The sequence below is a fragment of the Chelonia mydas genome, chromosome 2 (assembly GCF_015237465.2).
Source record: "Chelonia mydas isolate rCheMyd1 chromosome 2, rCheMyd1.pri.v2, whole genome shotgun sequence".
Classification (NCBI taxonomy): domain Eukaryota; kingdom Metazoa; phylum Chordata; order Testudines; family Cheloniidae; genus Chelonia; species Chelonia mydas.
The window spans coordinates 204,997,155-205,023,973 of record NC_057850.1 but is presented as its reverse complement, the minus strand read 5'-3'; the positions used below and the strand labels follow the sequence as shown (position 1 = coordinate 205,023,973).

The window sequence follows — 26,819 nt, the reverse complement described above, 5'->3', positions numbered from 1 at the left end:
ACAGTATATGCTCTGGGGTGGGTTAAAAATTCCATTTGCCATCATTTGGGAAGCCCAACATAACTCACTTATATTTTGTTAGCACTCACAAATGTACCATATCAAACTCATGCTGAGGATTTTTACATCACCCCCATACAATCATGCACTGTCTATGTATAGTACCCAAGTGTGTATACATGTATATTGCATATGTTCATGTATATTATAAAATATGTTGTATATATTTTTCTGCTTGCCATATATGTACACCTATTATACATGCTATGGTGCAGATTATGCCTCCTCTATAAAGGGTCTGTGAGGACCTGTTTGGTCCCAGAAACATACTAGGTTAGTGCTGAGTGCTGCCCTTGAGATGTACCATTGCTTCAATAGCCCCCAGGGGCAATTGTAAGCATGCAGACTTGCCAAGGTGCAGTTCTGCCCCAGCCATTCCACCATTCCACCCTCACCGTCTTCCAGCTTGTTTGTGCTCCACCCCCTATTAAGGACGTTTTGATATTTTGTGAAAATATGCAAATATAATGATCCAGATTAACAGATCTTTCTAACAAGCAAAAATGAATTATTCTCAGTTTTAGATTTCATTTTATTTGTCATCTATTATGAACAAATTACGAAATATACTTCATTCACAAATTGGAAATATTTACAATTTCTTTACAACAAGGCATTGTTGAGGTTTTGATTTAAGGAATTCTTAAAGCATTCTGTCTTTCAAAACAAAGACATCAGTGTTGTTTTCAGCACTCTCATCTTTCACTCATTTGGACTCTGCATGTGTAATGCAAGCTTTTTACAAGTCTAATTTGCACTCTCTCCACTGTACAATCTTCTGGTTAAACCCTCTCCATTTAAATGGGTTTTTTTTAAAAAAGTCTTCATGAGAAGAAGAGTCTGAAAAGTCTATCTCGAGTGCTATAATAATTCTGGAACGTTATTCAGACAAAAAGAAAAAAAGGAATAGAGGTGGAGTGAATAAATACTGTATATCCACAAAATCCTTGGGAGAGAAATTTCAGGTATGTTTCTAAAGGTAAATGCAACTGTGCTGTTCTGCAGTTCTGAAATTCTAGCAATAAAAGTCAAGACTGTTTCCATTTCATATCAGTCTCCTGGTGTCTATTTGATTGTCCTGAAGAAAATCATAAAAATATTTTTCCCTTTAACTTTTAAATCTTTTCATACACTCTTCCATTATAAATCAGCTGTGGTCCTCCATTGCTCATATTGTCTGTCATTTCCTGTAACGAATAAAAAAGGACTGATCAAAATTAAAATTATTTTATTGATCTTGAAAAAGTATTTACCTCATGGTCTAGTAAGTATTTAACAAGCCCTGAATGTCAACATTCAGAGAAGCTTTTATCTTTTTTTTAAAAAAAATCACATTATAAAAAGAAAAATCACCACATTTTTTTCACGTGAGTTGAGTTCTTACGAAAGGTGCTAGACTGACTGCCCTAGAGACGGGCATTCTTCATCCACGGAACAGATATGCAGCACAGGTGGCAGCAGTGCAAGCTTCCTCGCACTGTCCTGCCACTGAGCTTCCACTCATATCCGGAGGGCACTCTAAGCAGGAATAAAATGATAAGTCTCCATGTCCATGGAGACCTTGGCCTCTCTGCTGAGATGCCCCCAAACGGTGCCAGTTAATGCGAGCTCTGGAAGTGGTTATTGTGATGTAGATACTGATCTGCTGAGGTCACCAAAGCCATTTCACATAAACCATCAATCAACCTCTAGATCAGTGATACTCAGACTAAGACGCCAGAGCTGCAAGTGGCTCTTTAATGTGTCCTTTGCAGCACATGATATTAAAACACAATGTGAATTGATTATTAACCAATTTAAGTTATGAGCCAATCAGGATGCTTTTACTAGGCTATTAACCAATGGTAGTTGATAAAATAATAAATAAAGTTGATAAAATGGGCCGTCATTTTGCTGTGAGAATAATATAAACTAAATAGTTCCAAGTCATACTGGTCAAATATGCATATATGGTACTATAGTAAATGAAACAATGAATTCACACTACTGTGGCTCTTTTGAGTAATGTTGATCACTAAGTTGGCTTCTGAACCACTGAGGTCTGAGTCTCACAGCTCTAGATAATAGTAATGCTCTGTCAGCTGGGTTACGTGTGAGCTAGTGACCACGAAGTGAAAGTCTCTGTTTCCCATTTCTATCACTTTAATTTATTGCCAGCATTTGCTATTTGAATACTTATAATTTCAGAATGAAATATTCACAATCATTATTTTCCTGACATGTCTATTCTAAACAATAAAACCATAGTTAAGTTTAAAAGCGGTGTTGGATTTAAGACATGAAGAAGCATATAAATTAGAAGTGATGTGAACTTACAGTGGGTACATCCAAACAAGATTGTTTGGATGTCTACAACTAGAGTGAATATTTTAAATACTTGACTTACTTCCAAATCACAGCACTCCACCATGTAGAATTATTTCACTGACTGTTAGTACCTTTCCTGAATGCAGTACTTCTGGGAGTGACATCACAGCATCAGCCAACATTGATTAGCTGAAACTATGCCTTCCTCTTAGAGGTGGGACTTTCTGAAGTGACATGACATAACATGGTAGCTGCCTAGAGTTCAGCATACCTTGGAGGTAACTCTGGTGTCAGGGGAACCACCGGGCAGCTGGGCAGGTCGGTTATTTCAGTACCCCTCAATCTCTAATATAAATATAACAATTATACAATAAATATAGCACAAACATATGTACATATAGTACATGTCTATATTACTGTATCAGTATATAATATACAAAATATTATTGTATATAAAACACTTTAAATTTATGTTTGATTAGGGCCTAATTTATTATTAATTTTTAAATTGCCTTCCCTTGTTTTAAAAGACATGCCCTGGGCTTAATGTACTTTGAAAGATTTGTCCTTTCAGGCATGGTCTTTCTCTACTCCTCTCCCTGTTCTTATCTTGCATAAGGCCTCCTCTCTGTCCTCTTCTCACTGTTGATGCAAGAGCCTTCTTCTTTGCAGCTCTTACCACCTTGAACAGTCTTCCTGTATCTACCTCATTGACTTTGTCTTGTATGAAATTTATCTTTTCTTCCCCTTTAATTTATTCTCTGTACATTATTTTAACGTAGTACCTACGCTATTTAACTCTGTAAAGATTTTGTGAAAGAGTGTGCATGAAAGATACTATTCAAGTCAAATTATGTTTTATTATCATATTAGAAAGTACTGCACTAGAGATTATTATTATAATTGGGACATTAAGGAGGTGCATTTGACTGTTACATACAGAATTCAAAAGAAATAATGAAGTTTAGTCATATTAAAGCAATATATAATTGTGGCAATTTTTTAAAATGTAGCAATATTTTCTTAACATTTTTAGGTGAGTCCAGGCTATAGTTCTGCATGGAATCTAATCTCAGTTAAGAAAGTAGTGAATAGTGATCAGGCTGAAAAGTAGCCATTTTCCCTTATTATATTTTTCACTGTTACATCACATTTTATCTAAGAATCTCACAGAGCTTTACATATATGAATTAATGTACCTCTGTGGGAGGTGGTATATATAATGCAGGCAGGTGAACAGGCACAGAGCAGATTTGGGCAGGGTCACACAGTGAGTCAGTTGTAAAGGCATGCATAGAACCCGTGTTCCTGACTCCTGATCCCCTGCTCTATAAACACTATACCTCTTGAATGAAAGGAATAGGGCACCCTGCCCTTATAGAAGCCCCAGTATTAAAATGAATATTTCACTCCCAGGGCAAGAAGCATATCCTTACACTAATTAGATTGCTTTAAGAATCCTATATTCCTCATGGCCAACATCTTCAACCTTAAATTTAAAGCACATAAATCCCTATTTAGGCACCTACATTAAAAACAACAACAACATTCTTTTAACCAGTGGAAGCTGTAAGTGCTCAGTACCTCTGAAAACAGGATTATTTATTTAAGTGTCTAAATATGGATCTAGGTGCTTAACTTTAGTAATTCAGGTTTGAAAACTGTGGCCTTTGTGGTTACATAGCCTGCTTTTTAAACTGAGTATGAAGGGAGAGGAAAGAATTGATTAAATCCTGGAAACATGAAATGATGTGGGTGCAGAAAGCATTCTGTGCTTTTTCCCCCAGTACAATACATGATAATTCATATAACTAAGATTTTCAATTATTTATGAGATGCTATGTTTAGAAGCGAGGCCTTTGAATAGCTATACAATGGGTTTATGTTGAAAATGGATGTATTTCACTGAAATGGATGTACTGCAAAGATGCACCACCTAAAAATAACTACATATACTGCAACAGAATAAAGCTTATACAGAATGGTAACATTTTATTTCCCAGAAGCTCTTCCTCGTATGTAGTTGAAAATTGAATGAACTTAGTGCCAATTATTTCATATGTTAGAGAGACAAGATGGGTGAGGTAGTACCTTTTATTGGACCAACTTCTTAAAAGAAATTACCTCACCCGTTTTGTCTCTCTATTATCCTGGACCAACATAGCTACAACAACACTATATAATTGCATATGTTAACACATACAGTTGCTTTGTAAGAAAAGCAGACCAAATAAGGGAAGGCGCCCAACTCACTTTCTCTGCCATTTCATGGGAATGATGCAGAGAATGCTCCCTTTCAGAGAACATTCTCCTTTGTTCATAGCTGGCTAGCCGGCAAGTGAGCCAGGAAGAAAGTGTGCAACCTCCAATTCCGATGCATGCAAGAGACATGGAAGTAAGATGCAAAGAATAGAGCGTGGAGGACTTCTTTGTCAGAGCACGAAGGAACTGAAAATTTAATATTCCTCCAATTAGTCCGCAGATGCAACAGGCTGAAAAAAGGATCATCTGTTAGGAGAGAGAAGAGAGGCAATGTCACAGAGATATTATTCAGAGATTACCGTCACAGACATGTTCACTCACATTGAAAGTTAGCCTGACTATAATAATAAAACTTAGCGCATCTATAGCACACATAATTTAAAACACTTTACAAACCTTAATTACTAACCCCAATAACGATTGCATCTAGGAAGTAAGCATTATCCATATTTTAGAGATGAGGCACAGCAAGGTAATGTGACTTCCCCAAGGTGATGGCTGATCAATGGAAAAACTGGACTAGGATTCAGGCCTCCTAATTTCCTTCCAGTTGTATATTCAAAACTCTAGCCTAAACTTCAAAGGCCTGATTTTGATCTTAGTTAAATCAGTAAAGTATAGTGAGATCAGACTCAGACTCCATAGCTGTGCCATTTATTTCCTCTGCTTGAGTGCAGTGCTTTAGTGGTATTGTTACTGAATCTCTCCTGCTTGTCTGTGCCCCCAACCCACCCCTCCTGTTCTAATCTCTTCAGGTCAATTTTTGCAGTTTGGTCCTGGCCTCCTTGATTGCTCCTCCTGCAGCTTTTGTGCAATCTGCAAATGTAATCAGGGTTGAATTTAAACAAGTGAAAAAACTGACAAAGAAAAACCTGAAGCAACCATACAGGGTGCAGTGAGGTGCTACTTTTTAAGTTTAGCTGGTCAGAAAGTTCTTCTAGGGGTCCCAGAAACACCTAAATTGGGCTAAAAGTAGCAGGAAGTGTCACTGCTTGAAGACAAAGATATTTTACTACAGTGATGGAAGCAACTTTGTGGAGCTCCTGGAACCGCTCCACGGACCACCAGTACTCAGTGGATCACTGCTGTGTGCCAATGGGATGGTAATTTTAACAAGAACATATTTCTCAAACTATTGTTCATGGTCCACCAGTAAGGGATTGTTTCTTGTGATCTATGAGCCCACCAGAATTGACAAAAGAAATGGGGGTTATAAAGATCAGGCATGGTTGGGATGCTCCACACAATAAAGAAGTCCTCAGAATTTTTTTAAAAAGTGACAGTCACTCTTATAGGAAATTGAATAGTTCACTGACTCTCAAAAGTAACCTTAGAGAGAGTGATTCTTCTTTCACTTATGCTAGATTTACATGAGCATATCTACATGGAGTTAGTTCCAATTCACTCTTATGTACATAAGAGAAAGGTCAGGCCTATAGAAAATTAAAGCCAGTTTTAATACTGAAATAAACTTAAACAATAAATAAGCTTTAACACCGGGCTTTATAATAGGATCATATTTTTAACAGATAAAATATTTCTGCAGTTGCTTTTGTAGCAATTATACCATCTGTCTGCAGTCAGAAAGATTATTATACTTCAGATTCTTATATGAAACAGAAAACATCTGTAATTATTTTAGAACTGGTTTAATCATGACTCAGTTTGAAATTAAAAACAGTGAACAGCTAAAATTTCTGGGATCAGTTTGGCACGGTAACCCTGGGGCCCAATCCTGCACACACATATTACTTCGCAGGAATGGGGTCCTGGTCAGAAAGGCCCCAATCCAACTCCGACTGAAGTAATTCAGAATCTTTCAATTGATCTTAATGGGACTTGAATCAGGCTCTTGTTTAGCCTAACCAAAAGAAGGTTGAGGGGAGATATGATTGCTCTCTATAAATATACCAAAGGGATAAATACCAGAGAGGGAGAGGAATTATTTAAGCTCAGTACCAATGTGGACACAAGAACAAATGGATATAAACTGGTCATCGGGAAGTTTAGACTTGAAATTAAAAGAAGGTTTCTAACCATCAGAGGAGTGAAGTTTTGGAATAGCCTTCCAAGGAAAGCAGTGGGGGCAAAAGACCTATCTGGCTTCAAGATTAAACTCGATAAGTTTATGGAGGAGATGGTATGATGGGATAACATGATTTTGGCAAATAACTGATTTTTAAATATTCATGGTAAATAGGCCCAATGGCCTGTGATGGGATGTTAGATGGGGTGGGATCTGAGTTACTACAGAGAATTCTTTCCTGGGTATCTGGCTCAGGGAACCATATGCTCAGGGTTCAGCTGATCGCCATATTTGGGGTCAGGAAGGAATTTTCCTCCAGGGCAGATTGGAAGAGGTCCTGGAGGTTTTTCACCTTCCTCTGTAGCATGGGGCACGGGTCACTTGCTGGAGGATTCTCTGCTCCTTGAAGTCTTTAAACCATGATTTGAGGACTTCAATAGCTCAGACATAGGTGAGAGGTTTATCGCAGGAGTGGGTGGGTGAGATTCTGTGGCTGCGTTGTGCAGGAGATCAGACTAGATGATCATAATGGTCCCTTCTGACCTTAATATCTATGAATCTATGAGACAGGCATAACTACAGGGGCTACATTTTTTGACATGACTTTATAGACCATTTTAAAATGGCCTCCTTTTGCTGTGTTAACAAAAGGGCTGATTGTTTTTCTTTGCCAGCCTGTGTTTACTTTGCATTGAATTTTGTTTATCAGCAACATTTTGGAAATGAAGGATGATTCTATGGTGAAGAGTTCAAGTTATAGCAGTTTACATTTCAAGTACTTATGCATAATGCATGCAGTGCAAAAACTTACGACAAGTCCAGATTTTTTTTTGGCACACAGTATTCCACATATACCACAAAGCAGAAACTGCAAGGAAAAAAATACCAATTATTTTATAGTCTAAGGTCTTGAGCTAGATTAAACTTTGCTCTGTTATTGCAGTGGGGAACCACAACAGAAGGTTATACAGTTGTTACCATTGTCAGTGTTTTTATTACAAACTTTATGTTTCTGGAAGTTATAACTCATTGCAGTAAACACATTTATCCAGGAAGAAACCAGGATGAGAAGTCAGTCTGAGGGTGATGGCTCATAAAAATAGCAAAAATTAAATAATGTCTGTTTTTAAACTATGAGGATAAACAAAAAATGAAAAACAAATGTTACCAGTGTAAGATGCTTCTTTTACCCTCGAATTGCTCAGATATTAAATTTGGCAAGTCAATGATCAGCAATATGGAGCAGGTATTCTGCTACTTTAAAAACATATAAAGTACTTATCCCCTCATTCTACAAATTGAACCACTCAGGGAGCCCATGTGGGTAACACTGAAGCCAGTGGGCCTCAGCACAGGAGCAGAAGTTCACTTGTGTGAATTAGATTGCAGAATCTTGGCCTAACATTTGAAATAGCTGCAATGAATATACAGTGACAACTGTTTATAGTCTGTTTTGGCATGCATATTTCAGACATGTAGCTGTCTGACATACCATAGAAAGGAGCCTTTTCTTTTTCTTTACGCAAATTTAGGGCTCATAAATGATTTTTGAATGAATCCACTTTAGCTCTGTCTGTGCCCCTTTTGCTTTCTGTGAATGGCTTTTCCTGCCCCCTACATGTGCATGTTAACTCAGGCTTGCTCGGGGAACCAATGGGAGTACAGTTCCTGAGGGAGCTAAATTGACAAGGGCCACAGGGTAAGGTGGGATAAGTGGTCGTGTAGAGGCACTGGGCCTTCTTTGAGTCCCTAACATCATTAAGAGATTTCCTTGGCTTTCCTCACACCCATGCGCTAAGAGGGCTATTCTTTCTTCTCTGTGCTCAGTGAAACTAGCCCTACCACATCACAGAAAGACTGGGAAGAAACTACATAGGTTTAAAGCCATGGACATTTCCACCCAGCTTTTGCACTTTGGTGGGGTTTTCCATGGAAAACCTTAATTTGGCCCTTAATTGGGATGAAAACATCACAAGACAGACCTGGCCCCCTACACAGTCAGTAAAAATAATGTTAACTTTTAGACTCTGTATAAACTATATCATATATGTCTTATTCCCTCACATCATTTTGGCATATTAAATATTTCAGTTGTTGAGTGGTTGCAATACACAGCTGGAACAAAAAAAACCCCAACCCTTTATTAGGTGTTTGCACACAGATGAGTCCAAAAAATCAAGATCCTTAATTTTTGCACTGAATCAGTTGCATAAAGTAGTAATAGCTAGATTTTGTTTGTTATTCACTAGTATACTTAGCACAGGATATATAGGCTTCATGCCAGTCCATATATGCTGGCATGAAGAGGAAAGGTGGAGTGGGTCAAGTAGCAAGCTATTGGATCTATGTTTACATTAATGCAATGGCTGGAGGGACTGCAGAAGTTACTACACCCCATAGGCTGGGGTACCAATTGCAGGGATAGTGAGATGATTCACTACGGCCCCCAGGCCTGTCTCCCGCTCAAGTTGCGGTACATTTCAGACTTCTAGCTCTTGAGCAGGATACGTGCATAAAGCTCTTTTACTCAGATGTTACGTGGGATTCTAGAATTTCACTCAAAGTTCTGTCATTATAGATTAACTTCAGTTTATGGCATACTGTATTTCATATTTTCACTGTCGATTAATCGCAGTTAACTCACGCGATTAACTCAAAAAAATTAATCGTGATAAAAAAATTATTCATGATTAATCACACTTTTAATCACATTGTTAAACAATAGAATACTAATTGAAATTTATTAAATATTTTTGGATATTTTTCTACATTTTCAAATATATTGATTTCAATTACCACACAGAATACCAAGTGTACAGTGCTAACTATATATTATTATTTTTATTACAAATATTTGCACTGTAAAAACGCTAAACAAAAGAAATAGTATTTTTCAATTCACCTCATACAAGTACCGTAGTGCAATCTCTTTATCATGAAAATGCAACTTACAAATGTAGATTTTTTTTTGTTACATAACTGCACTCAAAAAACAAAACAATGTAAAACTTTAGAGCCTACAAGTCCACTCGGTCCTACTAGCCAATCGCTAAGACAAACAAGTTTGTTTACATTTACAGGAGATAATGCTGCCTGCTTCTTATTTACAATGTCACCTGAAAGTGAGAACAGGCATTTGCATGGCACTTTTGTAGCAGGCATTGCACAGTATTTACGTGCCAGATATGCTAAACATTCATATGCCCCCTCATGCTTTGGCCGCCATTCCAGAGGACATGCTTTTCATGCTGATGATGCTTATTAAAAAAAAAAGTGTTAATTAAATTTGTGACTGAACTCCTTGGGGCAGAATTGTATGTCTCCTGCTCTGTTTTACCCGCATTCTGCATATATTTTCATGTTATAGCAGTCTCGGATGATGACCCAGCACATGTTGTTCATTTTAAGAACACTTTCATTGCAGATTTGACAAAACGCAAAAAAGGTACCAATGTGAGATTTCTAAAGATAGCTACAGCATTCAACCCATAGTTTAAGAATCTGAAGTGCCTTCCAAAATCTGAGAGGGATGAGGTGTGGAGCATGCTTTCAGAAGTCTTAAAAGAGCAACACTCCTATGCGGAAACTACATAACTGAACCACCAAAAAAGAAAATCAGCCTTCTGCTGGTGGCATCTGACTCAGATGATGAAAATGAATATGAGCAGAACCTGTCACTGGCATGGATGCATGTCCTCTGGAAGGGTGGTTGAATCATGAAGGGACATATGAATCTTTAGCGTACCTGGCACATAAATATTTTGCAACGCCGGCTACAGCAGTGCTATGCAGACATCTACTGTCTCTTTCAGGTGACATTGTAAACAAGAAGCGGGCAGCATTATCTCCTGCAAATGTAAACAAATTTGTTTTCTGAGCGATTGGCTGAACAAGAAATAGGACTGATTGGACTTGTAGGCTTTAAAGTTTTACATTCTTTTATTTTTGAATGCAGGGTTTTTTTATATAATTCTACATTTGTAAATTGCACTTTCATGATAAAGAGATTGGACTACATTATTTGTATTAGGTGAATTGAAAAATACTATTATTTTATTTTTTATAGTGAAAATATTTGTAATAAAAATAATAATATATAGTTAGCACTGCACACTTTGTATTCTGTGTGGTAATTGAAATCAATATATTTGAAAATGTAGAAAACACCCAAAAATATTTAAATAAATGGTATTCTATTATTCTTTAACAGTGGGATTAATCATGCTTAATTTTTTTAATCATGTGATTAATCATGATGAATTTTTTTAATTGCTTGACAGCATAGTTTTCACATATAGCGTTTTGTGATTCTCAGCATCCATACAGAAAATATAAACAATTCTTTGTTCAAGATATTGTAATAAATCTCATCTAGACTTGATGACTAAATAATGTAAGCAGACTAAATAATGTTGTTTCCTTCTAATGATGATTCGACAGGAGTAAAAGGAAAATAATGCATAGAGAAAAGAGCATTTATGGGTTATAGCAAGCTTATAAAAAGGATCCGGAAAATATAATCAATATTATTTTCAACATATAACTAGCAGATTTTAATTATGTAAAAAGCAAAACTCCCTCTATTTTCAAGCAGTGTATTTCACAGTATAGATCAGATTGGATAGGCTTTCAAAAGTTTTGCAACATTGGCCTAATTCCGGTCCCACTGAAGTCAATGAGAGTTTTACCATTGACTTCAAAGGGAGCAGATTTAAGCCAATACCGAGCACTTTTGAAAATCCCACCCATCATGACTCGACTATTACAATTCCCTCTACTTCAGGCTACAATCAAAAGTCATTCCGTTGCTTTCAGCTAGTGCAAAATGTAGCAACATCTTTGCTCCCTGAACATGTAATATCAGCCTTACATTCTGCCAAGAGAGTAACAGAAGACTTACAGATTCACTTTGCTCATGTGGACTGGAATCCACTAACTGGAAAGATCTGCTATTGATTTACTGTCCTTCCTAGACATAGCAAGCTATTTCTCAAACCACCATGTGATGGTAGCATCAGCTCATCTTGAACCAATGGATTAATGTACATTTTCTGTGACAGTCCAATGACTAAGAAATGAGCCACCACTGCAGGTCTACCTTAGCCCTTGTCATGTTCTCTAAAAAGATATTAAATAGTGCTAAGCTGCCCTAAGCTCTAGTGTCTTTTACCATATCAAGGGAGTTTTATCAACATAAATGGAGCAAAGAGTGTTTTGTGATTAAGGCACTGGGCCAGGACACAGGAGCTGTTGGTGTCAGCTCTGCAGTGATTAAGGTACTGCCACAGACTTCTGGTGTGACCTTTGACAGGTCACACCATGTCTACTGACTATATCACAAGCATGCTGTGAGGCTGCATTTGCTAAGGTTCATGAAGCATATTTTGATGCTGGGATGAAAAACACTTGCTGAGTGTACAGTATTATTATTATTATTGTATTTTTGGATTGTTGTGCATCACGCTCAGTACATTTTCAGAGAAAGGGATTGCCCAATAAATAGAATAATGATTATTTATGAAAGTCAGTTACACCCAGGATGAATTTGGTCCAATGTTTCAGGCAACTTAAAATCCTATGAAAATGTATGACTAAGTCCATCCCTCTTTTGTCTGATGGTGGCGTACCCTGACCCAATGGAACTGGTGCAAATCTGCTGCACAATGGGAGTAGAGGGATTTAGGGACCTTACTCAGGGAACTGCTACTCTAGCCTATAGAACTCAGTTGCCTCACCCAGCTCAGAAAACCCCAGAAAGCTTTGGAGAGAATGGGACGTCATGGGAGATTATGTGGTTGACTCTGTCCAGTGCTGTCTTACTGGCAAACCAGGCACACACAATTGGACAGTGCCCCACCGTGGAATTATGGTGTGTTCCCATATATTTTCTGGGTTTTTCTGAGGACTCAATATTACTGACAATAGTGGTGTAATGTACGTGGGAGGCATGGGGCCATGTGTACTGAAAGCAAGGCTTGTGTGCAGTTCAGATTGGAAATAAATCTAATGGGTTTGTTTTGATCTGTCGTTTGAGTTTTGAACTCTTAGGTTTCACAATACTGCCAGCTGGAATGCAACATTTTCTGTCTTGCCACACTGTGTCCATCCATTGCTGGCCTCTAAGACTTCATCTTCACTAAGATATTTAATCTTGTTTAAACTAGATGTTTAACTATGGAGCTGCTGGGTGCAGGGTTTCCCACAACTAGCTGACTGATGCTGAGCATGACTCATCCTTGTTTACACTGACCAGCAAGGTCAGCATCTTGTCACTTTGATCACTCCATTGTTAAAAGTCCTGTTTAGATATAATTACATTTCCTAGCGGTGATAATAAGCCATAAGAGGACGGATGCAGCCATGCAGCACTTGCCATTCAACTACTTCATACCATTTCACCTTGCTGTCCTCTCTGATTCACTACAAAGGATTCAAACACTTCTTTGCCCAATGAGGGAATGTTAGCCTGAGGATTGTGTCGTCACCACTAACCTCTCTGTGCTGGTACTGATTGAGCCCTGTAGAGCATAGACTGCAACTTGCAGAGAATGCACTGCCCCCTACAGTGGAAACACAGTAAGATCATTGGCTGGAGCTGTACAACAATACATACTCATGGAGAGAGAATTTATCCTCCCGGAGGCAAAGACAATATCAAACAATTGGACTTGCGTTTTTAAAGTTGAAATATGCATAGAGCGGCACTGGTGCAATGATAGTATAGGCCTCCTGTCTACCTACCTCCTTTTTTAATCTAAAGTGTTTTATATATTGCCTTTCCCCATAATACCTAAGCTCCTTACAAAAATGAAATGACTCAGTGCCCAGATGTACACATCTCAGGCTGAGGAAAAGTATAAAATTTTTCACGGGGATAAGTCAAAGGAACCAGCCTTGAAAAAACAACCTGAGTAGCCAGGCATTGAGGGAGGGACCTTCAATCAGCATTAGTGGCAGATTTAACAGTCATCAAGGTCAGCAAATGCTTACTGGGCGCCACCTGGTCCGGGCCCCCATCTCTTTCTCCCACATGCCAGGGGCAGAGGAACAAAAAGATGGGTCCTAGACCAGGTTTTTATTGTGGGCCTGCACATGCCATCACATGTCCCACATTCAAATAAACTCTAACTTCCCTCATCCCCCACCACTCGTCCCTGCCTCTGCATCCCTGCTCTGTTCCCCTGTTGCCCCATCTGCCCAGGTCCACGCTGTGCCATCTGCTCCCTCTGGCCTGGGTCCTGCACCAGTGCTCCTACCAGTAGAACGATTGCCACTGCTCCCACCAAAGCCACAACTGCTGCTGAGGGAGCCAAAGCTGCGAACCACTCCGGCTGCTGCCACCAGAACTAGAGTCAGAGCATCTAGAAAGTGCAGCACACTGGTTCCTGCTGCCCGCATTTGAATTTGCCCAGGCAAAGGGAGAGGAGGAGGGGCCTCCAACCAAAATGGAAGCTCTGCCACTGGCAATCCCACTAAACAGAATTCATGGCAGAGCCACCATTTTGGAGGCTCCCTCGCTGGGCAAATTCAAATGTGGGCAGTGGGGGGCAGAGCACTGCTCTACCTAGAGGTTCCAGCAGGCTGCAGACAATGGCAGCAGCCTGTGCCGCATATATATTGTGCAGTCGAGCAGCCCTGAGTCTGCAGGGACCCCCGAAGTGCATGAGCCCCTGAGCAGCTGCACCAGCTATTCCTCTGCCATTGCCATCTGCCCTCTCCCCTGGCTTGATTCTGGGGTCCCACTCTCGCAAGCAACAGGGGAACAGAGCAGGGATGCACAGTCACCCTGGCTGCCTCACAGCTGATGCAATTGTCTGGCTTGCATGTGTCTAACACTGCCCCTGGCCAGCAGCCCCCATTTTTGTAGGAGTCCCAGGGGACCCGCGCCCACCTGCAATGCCTTTGCAAAATCCCACAGCCTTTGAGCATGCCGATAATAGTCGAAGTTTCTTACCCTATCCTGTAGTTTGCTTCCATAGCCTTTGAAATGTAGTTTTCAATACTTTGAAAATGTAGTTTGCTTCCATAGCCTCCCTTGCCGAGGGGCACTGAGAGGTATGTGGCTGCCTGCTCTAGCCTCTCCCCAGCCCCACAGCACTCTTCCCAGCCACCCCCACTCTAGTTCTGCATATCCCTGCTAGATTCTGCACAGAAAAACCAACATTTTTTAGAATTACCCCACAACTAAAGGATAAAGTAAGCAGCACAAAAATATGCTTTATTTAGGCCTATACTCCCAATTTAGTTATTCTCATACTGGAAGGTATCTGAAAATGAAAACCATAAATACAAATACAAGTCTGGTTTTAGAAAACACAAAGGAAAAAGAGCTTTTGTTATTATATACTGCCTCCAAAGAGCGAAGCAGCAGAGACTTTCACTTTGTAAACTTCCTGATCAGCTCAGGCAGTCTGAAGTAGACAGTCATGTGCAAAGCCAGAAAACTGAACTCACTAACATGAAAGAAAGAAAATCCTGATATTTAACTGTCTTGACTTTTTAACTGAAGAAAAGAGAGAAAGAAGCTGAAATTCCAAATGGGTGCACTGACCAGAGAAAGTGTCTGAAATCACTAGGGGCTCCTATTTTGAGTAACATTGCAATGCAATGGTAAAACATTCAGAGTGTGGATCATGAAGAGCACAAAATCCACACAAGCAGATAAGGAAATCAAGTCAGAGGAGAAACAGGAAGCGAGAGAGAGAGAGAGAGAGAAAGAGAGAGAGAGAATCCAGCAGGTAGGCAGACCAAACAGAAAAAAGGTCAGCCATAAGAAAACAGGAGATTACAAACAAACAACCCTGCCCTCCAACTCAAACCTATAGAAAAGAAAAGATGTTCTCAGAAGATCTCAGCAAAGCATATTGAATACAATGGGGAGATTTTCAAAGACACAGTTGGTAGTTAGGCATTTAATTCCCATTAACTTTCAGTTGGACTTAGGTGCTTAATTACCATTTGTATCTTTAAAAATCTCCCCCTATAAGAAAATTAAAAAAAAAAAAAAATAAGAACCTATTCAGGTGATTCAAATTCCAACACAGTCGTGAATAAACACCCTGCTTGCCAGGGGCCTAAATGCCGAGATCTAAAACTCATTGAAGACAATAAAAATATTCTCATTGACTTCAACAGGGTTTGAATCAGGCCTTAATACTGAATGACAGAATAAATTTCACTGTATTCCATGATTATTATTGTTTCACATCAGATGTTTCATTCAGAGTATGTAAGTGTTCTTGTGTACATTTTTCTTTCCTTTAAAAAAAAAAACAGAACCAGAAGATTATTTCTAGCTTATCAACTAAGGCCTCAGATCTGCAAAGAATTTATGAATGTGTTTAAGTCCATCCCTATTCAGCAATGTTCTTAAATATGTGCCGAACTTTAGATAGATGCTGAAGTTCCATTGGAGTATATGGTGTATGTAATTTCCTGAAGATTAGGAGAATGGTCTACTGGAAAATCTTGCTGGAGGGTTTGAACGTAAAAGGAAACCCGTTAAATCTTCAGGGGCAGATCCTCAGCTGGTGTAAACTGTCATTGCTGCATCGAAGCCAATGGCTTCATTAAAAATTTACCCCAGCTGAGCATCTGCCCTTCAGAATTCTGTGTTCAACTTAAGGATTTGATTCTGCTTACATTGAGCTCATTCTTTTCAACAGGAGCAGGCCAAAAACATGATTAGTCTGATGAAAATATTGATTTTCAATAAGTCTAAGAACACTGGGGAAGTTCCAGAAGACTGGAAGAAAGCTAATGTTGTACAAATATTAAAAAGAGTAAATGGGATGACTTGCATAATTATAGGCTTGTCAGTCTGTCATCAATCCCAGGCAAGAAGATAGAATCCTGTATCAGCCACTCTATTAATAAAGAATTAAAGGAGGGTTTATTAATCAATGTCAGTCAATATAGGTTTATGGAAAATTAGATCTTATCAAACTAATTTGGTATCTTTTTCTGATGAGATTAAAAATTTGGTTCATAAAGGTAATAGCATGGATGTCATATACTTAGACTTCTGTAAAGCATTTAACTTGATCCCACAGAACATTTTGATTTAAAAACTTCAATGATATAAAATTAACATGGCACACATTAAATGGATTAAAAACTGGCTAACTGATAGGTCTCGAAATGTAATTGTGAATGGGGAATTATCATCAAGTGGCTGTATTTTTAGTAGAGTACTGCAGGGACCAGTTCTTGGCCCTATGCTATTTAACATTTTTATCAATGAACTGGAAGAAAACATAAAGTTATCATTGATAACGTTTGCAGATGACACAAAAATTGAGAGTGTCATAAATAATGAGGTGATCAGATCACTGATACAGATTGATCTGGATCTCTTGGTAAGCTGAGCACAAGGAACAATATGCATTTTTATATGGCTAAATGTAAATATACATATAGGAACAAAGTATGTAGGCAATACTTATAGGATGGGGGACTCTGTTCTGGAAATCAGTAACTCTGAACAAGATTTGGGAGTTGTGATGGATAATCAGCTGAACATGAGCTCCCACTGTGATGCTATGGCCAACAAGGCTAGTGTGATAAAGGGGATTCTCGAGTAGGAGTAGAGAGGTTATTTTACCTCTGTGTTTGGCACTGGTACAACTGCTGCTGGAATAATGTGTGCAGTTTTGTGTCCACAAGTCAAGAAGGATATTGAGGGTTCTCAAGAAGGATTGGAAAGGATTCAAAGAAGAGCCATAAGAATGATGAAAGAATGAGAAAACACACAGACTTAGGGAGTTCAATCTACTTCACTTAACAGAGAAAAAGTTAAGGAGTGACTTGATCACAGTTTATGAATACCTGCATAGGGAACAAATATTTGATAATGGGCTCTTCAAACTAGCAGACAAATGTATAACAAGGTTGAATGGCTGGAAGGGTAAGCTAGACAAATTCAGACTAGAAATGAGGTATGCATTTTTAACAATGAGCATAATTAACCTCTGGAACAATTTACTTAGGGTTGTGATAGATCCTCCATGACAGGCAATTTTAAATCAAAATTGGATTTATTTTTTAAAAAATGTGCTATAGAAATTATTTTGGGGAAGTTCTATGGCCTTTGTTTTACAGGAGGTTAGATCAGATGATCACAGTTGTGGCCTTGGAAACTATGAATCTATGAAAATGTAATGCACATGCTTAAATAAAGTAGCAGCACATCTGCATTTTGTCCACATGTTAAATAACACTGTGAACTGTTTGAGTGTTCCTTTGAAATAACCCTTTAGTCTGACTATTCTTTTCCAAAATAAACTAGGCAAGTAGTCAGCACTGACAACTAAAATTGGCAAACTTTCATTTTTTAAAATTACAGACCACCAACATTGTTTTAACAGTCCAAACTTATCTCTTACTCTGTGAAATTTCCATACTGACTAAACTGCTTTTTTGAAAACCTGGGAAATAAAAAACTCCCTGTAATCATGTTTTCCAAGTGTCAAATTGGAGCAAATTCTTATAGCCAAATTATAAATGACAGGTTTCAGAGTAACAGCCGTGTTAGTCTGTACTCGCAAAAAGAAAAGGAGTACTTGTGCCACAAATTATAAATGGTTCACAATGGAGGTTCCTAATGGAAAGGAAGACTTAGGTGTGCAATAATCACAAACATGGAAAGATTACCTGTGTTTCTATAGAGCCACTGACTGACACTCTGAGAATGCATAACACTTACAGGTGTTTTGACATTTGTCTTCATGAATGAGAAAACTATCATTCCTGAGTGTTGTAGCATAAGGGCATCATTAGGTGTCTCCACGAGTGAAGATAAATGGCATATTTGACTGAAGACCTGGTTTGTGTGTGTGTGTATGTGTGTGGTGGGGATGGGTGCTGGGTCTGGGGCTGAGTCTGATTTACAATAAAGCTCTTTACACCATCTTAATGTAAATTAGAAGAAGGCCCATATATACTTGAGAATTATAGTTATAAATATACTTTATATACACACACACACACAACTTAAGATTTCTTATTGATTATAGTACATTTGACAACATTTAACATTTGGTTGTGTTATGTAGGAATATTTTCTGAAACAATACTGTTTTGATTTTTCTTTTGTGCAGCAGCCTTGCAATGCATGCTATCAGGTTGATTATACTTGTGTGAGAGCAGTTCAGCATGCTCATGCTAGTGGTTGATTTGTTTCTATGCTAAGTCAGACAACTGAATTTTAAGTGGTGGAATTCAGAAATGTAACACGATTTCTACTCACCTGGAGAAGCTAACTATAGCAGGTGGAATATATCATGATAAGACATGCAAAATAAACAGAAAAAAACTCCAGAAATCAATAGTATGTCAACTGTAGTAGAGGATTTTGATAACCTTGCAGCCACCATAATATTTTACAAAGAGCACAAATACATTATATATTGTATGTGTAGTAAATAAATTAGATAAACATCTATTAATTAGATAGATTGAACGATCAGTCATAGACAGAGGTGTTTTCATTTGGATCTTTTTCTCTACTAATTTTCTTTACCTTAATAGGGGTCAATTTCATAAACTATGAGAACAGGGTAATTAAATGGGTGGGATTATAAATTTATAATATGTTTTCTCATGTATTTTAAATAGATGAGTACCCTAATTCAGGCTCATTCACATCTTTTTTTTACTTCATTGCCAGCTATTCAGGTCCTTTGGGCTCGATGCTGCACTGTGCAGAGCACGCTGGTCCCAGTCGAGCAAAGCACTTAAACACATGCTTAGATGTAAGTATGTGACTAGCCTATTGACCTCAGTGGGACTACTGACATGCTTTAAGTTAGGCACATGGTTAAGTACCTTGCTATCGGGGTCATAAACAAGACAGCTGTTATTAAACAAGAAAGTCTATTTTTTTAACAAGAGGGCTAATATGCTTTAGACTCAACATTATTACATTCTATAATTGAAATGATAATGTCATTTCAATATTAACAATTTTAATCTTGATTGCAGCTGCATGCAGTTGCTTGCATGTATATGTGTACATTATACCTGTGCAAATATCACATTTCCTGTAATAATATTACCTGAAAATGTCACGAAAGACCTTTGATCCAGTTCTGACCCCACTTATGTAGGCGTCCCTCAGCGGAGGCCCAGTTTCTCCTGTAAGCTGATAAAAATGAGGGTTACTATGGAAACCTTAATTATGGTGTTTGTGGATTTTAAATCTCACACAACATGATAGACAGATACAGATATAATGTGTGTGATTTAAAATCCACAAACACTAGAGTTAAGGTTTCCATGGCAACCACATCTTCACTGGGCCTTGGCTGAGTTACATCTATGTAAGTGAGGACAGAACTGGGTAAAAGGTCTTTCATTGCACAGTCAGGTAACATGACTGCTGGAAACATGATATTATCCAGCCTATATCCAGCGGTTTACCCTGTGGAGGTTCAAAGTAATAGTTCTCCTTCTCCCTTTTACCTTCCCCACAAAGGGAAAATCTTGATTCCAGAGCACTGAATCAGAACACAGTTACTTTGTGTGACATACAAAGAGCCTGAACCTCTGGTCCAGCCAAGATATGCTTAGTCGGAGACCCAATGGGGAGGATAGGCAGCTCTACACCACTTTTGGAGCACCACAGTCCGGAAGCTGGCAAGAAGGCAGGTCAGCTGCCAGGGCTAAACCCACTACAGTTGCTCTAGTTTGTGTCTAGTTACGATAGAACATCACAAAGAGATGTTCTATCAGCCACAGATTTTTAGAGAGGAGTGGCACGCTGGCCACTCCCTTTTCATCTGCCACACCACCAGCATTTCCCCTATGCCTCGCTACACCCCCTAGTCCTGGGAATCCTCAGCAGGCTGGCTAAGCCATCTTTACAGAGGGCCTTAAAGGGGTGCAGTTGAGCGGGAGGATCCGGCCCAAGATTTCTACTTTTACATTCTAGTTAAAAGCAATATAAATACAATCCTTTAGCCATTACAGACAGCAGAATAGTTTGCTGAAAGGCATATTATAAAGAAGCAAAAACAGTCTATTTAAAAGAAGACAATTACATAGGGCAATATACATTATTTTGAAATGATTTTCAATTGTAATTTTTTATTACTTGAGGTGAAATCTGGGCCCCCATATAAGTCGATGTCCCAACTCCCATTGACTTCACCCTCTGTCTTCAAATTTCTCCTTAACCACGGTTCTTTGAGCAATCCTGGCCACTCTATTTTTTTTTTTAAATCAGAAATCCCCCTTTAGCTGCGCTATTGTTGGTAACTCTCTTACCTGTTATCGGGTGTGTTGTATTGTCTTGTGATTGTTCCTGTCTGGGGCAGGAACTGTGGCTCACTATGTTTGTACAATATCAGGAATATTTACAGCACTATGTACATACATTTATTTATAATTATTAGTGCCAAGGATAATATTACATTAATCCTTTTGGTAGAAGAGACCTGTAAAGATTACCTGAGGCTTCATCAGTGGTGAGTAATCAAGAGTTTTCCTGCTCCTTATGAAGTAAAAAGTAAACAGTCCCTTTAGCAATATAGTTGTTTAATCATAATCAAATAGCCCTTTAGAGTTTAAACATGCTCACTTATGTTTACCCTGGATAGTCCTTATTTGCAAGTCTTGGCTTCATCAGTTATCATACTGTTTTTGGAGGTGGGCACTTACTAGACAAAAGGCTCAAACTGAAAATATATCAGATATGTTCTGAGAGGTGGCGCTTACAATAAAAAAGCTGTCGGGGGGGTTGGGGGAACACGGCGGGATGGTAATTGTGCTTGCCCAGATTTTTTTATTTTTCTAGCTAAATGCTTCCTAGAAGCTCAGATTGTCCCTGATCCTAAGAAAATGTTGTAAAGCTCCAAAAACTCTTTCTTTTTTTTGCTCCCCCCGCAGCTCTGGAACGCCCTGGCCATTATTCTAAAGGGGCCCTTAGCCCTTCCTGCCCAATGACAGGGCCTTTTGGCTTTTACAAGCAAAACTCCCCGTTGGTTTCAGGTTTGCAAGCTATGGCCCAACCTTCCGAACACTGGAATCACACAAGCGTCCAGGGAGTTCACACCAGAGGGGGGGGGGGAGGGTCAGAGAAAGTTCAATTACTTGCATACAAAAAAAGAGAAAAGAAAAAAAAAGGGGGGGGGACCTCTCTGAAAGGGCAAATCCTACCCAGGTGCGTGATCAGTGCACAGAGCGAGGCTTCCAGCCCGGCATGCATGGGGGGGGGGGGGGGCTGCATGAGGGGGTTTGTTCACACAAACGGATCATCACCACACAGAGTTAAAGAGAGAGTGAAATGGCTAACGTACACACACCCCGCTCCATACCGGAGAAGAGTCTCCCAGCTGAGGCTTATGCTCCGCAAGGACCAGGCTGAAACTGACCGCCCCCACGGCCACGCTGGAGACCCCCAGTCCTATCTCCAGCACGGAGAGCACCAAGAGGCTCCCAATGGTGTGGCTGCTGGTGCACATCCTCGCTGGGTCATCGTTCCTTCCAGCTCAGCCCGGAAAACAAACCATCCGCCTTCTCTCCGGCGCCTCCCTCCCTCGGGCTCCCCCAAACTTTTCTTCCCCCTCCTTAGCGGCACAGCGTCAGATCCGCAGCTGGGGGGCCGGGCATCCCCAAGGCAAAGGCGGCTCTCCTCCGCCACCGGACAGGAGGAACCCCTCCCTCCCACCGCACCTCCCCACCAGGCAGCCTCGCACACAGGGATCCTCCCGTTGGCAGATGCCTGGAGCCCGGCAAGTCGCCGCCCGCCGCAGCTGCGGCCAGCTGGGCCAATCCTCCGGCGCGCCTGGCGAGGCGGCAGGCTCGGAGCTCTCCAAGGTACCGCCGCCTCTTCCGATCCCACCCCGGGGTCACGCTCCGGCGTCTCCAGCCGCCTCTACCGGAGCGCTCGGCTCGCCCAGGGATGGAGCGGGGCTTCTGACGGGCCCGGCCCAGGCTCCCTCGGCTGTCCCCGGGCTGGAGCTGTACTCCAGCGCCTCTCCCCCGCTCTCCCAGAGGCTGGGGGACGCAGATTAAATTCAGCACCACGCTCCACTCGCAGGCTGTGTCTCCTCCAGAAAAGTCGACCTTGTCTGATCGCCTCCTTCACTCCCATTGAAATGACCTCACTGGGGTGGGTTCTTTGGGGGGAGGGAAGTGGGGAAAATCCACCCTGGCTATATTTATGTATGAATCTGGGACCAATATCCAGGCGAGCCTCTATAGCTGCCCCGCCCCAGGGTCCAAACACAAGGCAACCCTCCCCCCCCCATTCCCCCAACACACACCTCCTACATCCCTACCCCCACGCCCCAGCTGCCAAGGGAGCAGCAAAGTGGTGGTGCTGGCAGCAGAGTCCCTTGATGAAAAACTTTTGGGGAAGGCAAAAGCTGGATTCTGCTGAATGTTCTCCCCCGCCCCCTTCAACGCTGTCACAATATAGAACAAGTGTAAATCTTCCAGTTGCACCAATCAAATCCAGACCTCAGAGCAAGAGCACTGCAAAAACTCAGATCCAGCACCAGGATCCTGGCATTTTTTGGACCCCTACTTCCCTAGTGCTAATGCTCAAATAGAGCACTAGGATAAATGCTCCTGTTATACCAGTGCAATCCAGATCTCAATGCAACCCAGAGCAAATGAGCCACAACTACTCAGAGCTGAATGTTGCTGGATCCTTCTAGTTTTTAGTACCAGTCATTCTGCTGCTTAAATAAAGAGCATGTTCACCCACTCCTATTGCACCTTAAAAATCCACACCTGATGTGCCTCCGTGCAACAGTGCTGCAAAAATTCAGAGCTGGCATCTAGACCCTGGAAATTGTACCAACAAAACAGACATTAAGTGTTGTGTTTACAATCCCACCCAAAAATGTGGACCCCAACACATCTTGGTACAAGATAGTTGCAAATACTCTTAATCTGTACCAGTATTTTGCTGGATCCAGCTAATTGCTGGCTGCATACTCTCTCTTTTACTGTGTAAAATTAGTTCATATGCAGTTTCTCCTAGCCACCAGAATTATCCATGTCCCAACACTGCAATGCCAAGATGCATCAGGGTCCAGGTTTTTTGGTGCAGGAGGAGAACCTAGACTTGTTCCTTTTTTTAATGATACAATTTGGAGACAAGAGTCCAAAAATTAGTAGGATCCAGGTAGACCCTGCTTTTTTCAGACCCCAAAACTTTCTTCTGAAAAAAAAGATATAATGCTATGGCCATGAGATGAGGCGGGATGCCCACTGTGAAAACAGGATGTATCTATCTAATCTAATCTATCTAATATACATGGGAGAAGATCAGATCCAGCATCTATGGGCCACATTCTAGATCTCACATATATCCAAAGTAGCTCCATTGACATGGGTGGAATTACTCCAGATTTGCACTGCGATCAGATTATACCTAGATGCAATCTAAATAGGACATATGAGAGAGAGAGAGAAAGAGAGAGAGCGAGAAAAGGAAAGAATATATAGCTATAGGATTGATAAGATCTTATCACCTCGTCACTTAGAACAGCACTTGCCGCAAATCTTTTCACACTTGCCCCAATACACAATAGCAGACAAGCTAATATTTTGTGTCACTTTCCTAAAGGAAAACTACATTGCAGGCAAAATCAAAATTGTCCCCTTGCTGCTTCTCATATCTTCTGTCTTAAATAGAACCTGACATCTGTTATCATAAAAGTCAAGGCACATATAAAAGCTCTTAAACTATTATACTTATGTGGGAGGATGGTGCAAGCACAGATTTTAAAGCACCCACACGGGTGTAGGAAGACATTTCTGCTATACTGGTGCCTTTCTCATGTCAAATTATTATACATTTGACAGTGTTGCTAAGGTGCAGTGATTTTCCTCTCCATATATATATATATATTTCAGAACTGGTGTTGATAAGATGAGAATTGGATAATGAGGTATTTAATTAATATGTTTAATGCATACAGCCAGATACAGAATGTGTCATGTCAGGACAGCACTTGTATGACATAAATAACGTTTCTGGTGAACAGCTTGCTTTACATAACATTTCCACATCAGTCTTAATAAGCTGTCAGAAAAAGAGGGGGAAAGAGGCCTTGTAAGAAGTGATTCCTAGATGGAGATTGCTTGATATGACTCCGGATATACGCGGGAGCTCAATGGCATAATGGGAGGAGTCTTAGGTACATGGTCTCTCATATGCAGAGAAGTAAAGAATGGGGCAAGACCTCAAACAGAGTTCATAACACTGCCCCATTGGAGCTGAGTGAGCAATCGCTGTTTTCTACCCTTTAAAATGAAGAAAGGAAGGAAATATATTTCAATCATTATCTTTTTCAAACAAAGATATTCTTAGCTTCTGTAATTGCTTTCGTTTATTTGTACAACAGTGCTGCATCATTATTTAGGCCCTGATCCCTGAGATTAATTTTACATTATTTCCCCCGCATAAATGTAAGCACATGTACAGGTTATTGAAGCATCAGGGCATTCAAGTTTGGATGTATCTAACTGTTTACTGTTTGGATATTTCTACGTTTTATTGGGGTTTTCCTATATGTATTTTCCACAGCAGAATAATACAATAATATACTAATACAATTTTTAATTGTAACTCAAAAACTAGCACACGTGGCTTTCCCAAGACCTGAAGCAAAACCCCAAAATACAAATAGCTACCAAGTGATAGTCTTCCATTTTAACTAATTTTTATATACCAGTAAAATAATCAAGATGTGGTGTTTTCTGTTCAAAAACCATCAATCTTATATAATTGTTCTTCTTGAAATAATTCAAAGCTTATTTTCAAAAAGTAATTTGACCATTATATCAGGAAGTGATGAGACCTCACCTGGAATACTGTGTGCAATTCTGGTCTCCCATGTTTAAGAAAGATGATTCAAACTGGAGCTGGTGCAGAGAAAGGCTACTAGGATGATCAAAGGAAGGAAGAACCTACTTGACATAAGGAGACATAAGGAGCTTGGATTGTTTAACCTAAGAAAATGAAGGTTCACGAGAGATATGATTGCTCTCTAAATACATCAGAAGGATAAACACCAGGGAGGGAGAGGCATTATTTAAGTTAAGAGCCAATGTTAGCACGAGAACAAATGGATATAAACTGACCATCAATACGTTTAGGCTTAAAATTAGGCAAAGTTTCTAAACATCAGAGGAGTGGGGGTCTGGAACAGCCTTCCAAGGGGAGTAATGTGGGGAAAAACCTAACTTCTTTAAGGCTGAGCTTGATAATTGTATGGAGGGGATGGTTTGATGAGGTTGCCTAGAATGGCATATGGCCCATCCATGACAGCTATTAGCAAGTATTTCCAATGGCTGAAGATGGGACGCTATGGGGGAGGTTCTAAGTTACTACAGAGGTTTCTTTCCCAGGTGTTTTTCCCCTGAGTAGTGGGTCTTGCCCACATGCTCAGGGTTTAACTGGTCACCATATTTGGGCTCAGGAAGGAATTTTCACCCAGGTGAGATTGGCAGAGACCTTGCGGGTTTTTGCCTTCCTCTGCAGTGTGGAGCATGGATCACTTGTTGGTTTGAGCTAGAGTAAATGCAGATGCTCTGTAACTTGAAGTCTTTAAATTAAGATTTGACTTCAGTAAATCAGACAGAAGTTATGGACCTGCCATAGGAGTGGGTAGGTGAGGTTCTGTGGCCTGCAATGTGCAGGAGGTCAAACTAGATGATCATGATGGTCCCTTCTGGCCTTAAAGTCTAGAGTCCATGAGACTCCCTAATAAATAATGATGTCTTCTTTTTTTTTTTGTTACACTGAGAAAAAAAAGCTTGTGGGCCATATTTTCAGTCAGGCTTCTTTACACCACTCTGTCCGTGTAAAGGATTCTTAGAGTGCATGAAATGTAATTTAGTCCCATTCTAATTGCACTTAACACTGACAGAGTACTATAAAGGGCCCTCAGTGTAAATGAGAATCAGGCCTGTAATATTTAGGCCATTGATTCTAGTCCAGTCCAGGTAAGTAGTGAATAGAAAATGAAAATACATAGCAATCTCATGGTTGCTTAGTGACAAATGAGAAATGAGTCATCCCAGTTCCTAATGGACAGGAATTCTCATTGCGAACATCTCTGCCAGGAATGGGTAGAGTGTGAAGTGGTAGTCTCAAGAGAAGAGATGGAAAAATAAGTGGTCCTGGAAACTGAACTACTCTCTCACC

The 26,819-nt window shown here is 40.0% G+C and overlaps 1 protein-coding gene across 3 annotated transcripts; it reads right to left on the bottom strand.

Annotated features, from left to right (window-relative positions):
• Nucleotides 1-575: 575 nt before the first annotated feature.
• On the bottom strand, nucleotides 576-22,808 carry TMEM196 (transmembrane protein 196). 3 transcript variants are annotated; one of them, XM_007069509.3, is made up of 4 exons: nucleotides 21,970-22,806; nucleotides 7,467-7,523; nucleotides 4,621-4,875; nucleotides 576-1,247 (listed from the first exon to the last, which is right to left on the bottom strand). In XM_007069509.3, exons 1-4 carry the CDS (start codon nucleotides 22,114-22,116, stop codon nucleotides 1,176-1,178), a joined length of 531 nt encoding a protein of 176 aa, XP_007069571.1. In that variant the 5' UTR covers nucleotides 22,117-22,806; the 3' UTR covers nucleotides 576-1,175. The 3 variants fall into 3 exon arrangements, with proteins under 3 accessions (XP_007069571.1, XP_007069570.1, XP_043397033.1); XM_007069508.3 differs by having other exon boundaries at nucleotides 582-1,247; nucleotides 21,952-22,808; XM_043541098.1 differs by lacking the exon at nucleotides 21,970-22,806 and adding an exon at nucleotides 5,362-5,445 and having other exon boundaries at nucleotides 582-1,247; nucleotides 7,467-7,508.
• Between the last annotated feature and the right edge of the window lie 4,011 nt (nucleotides 22,809-26,819).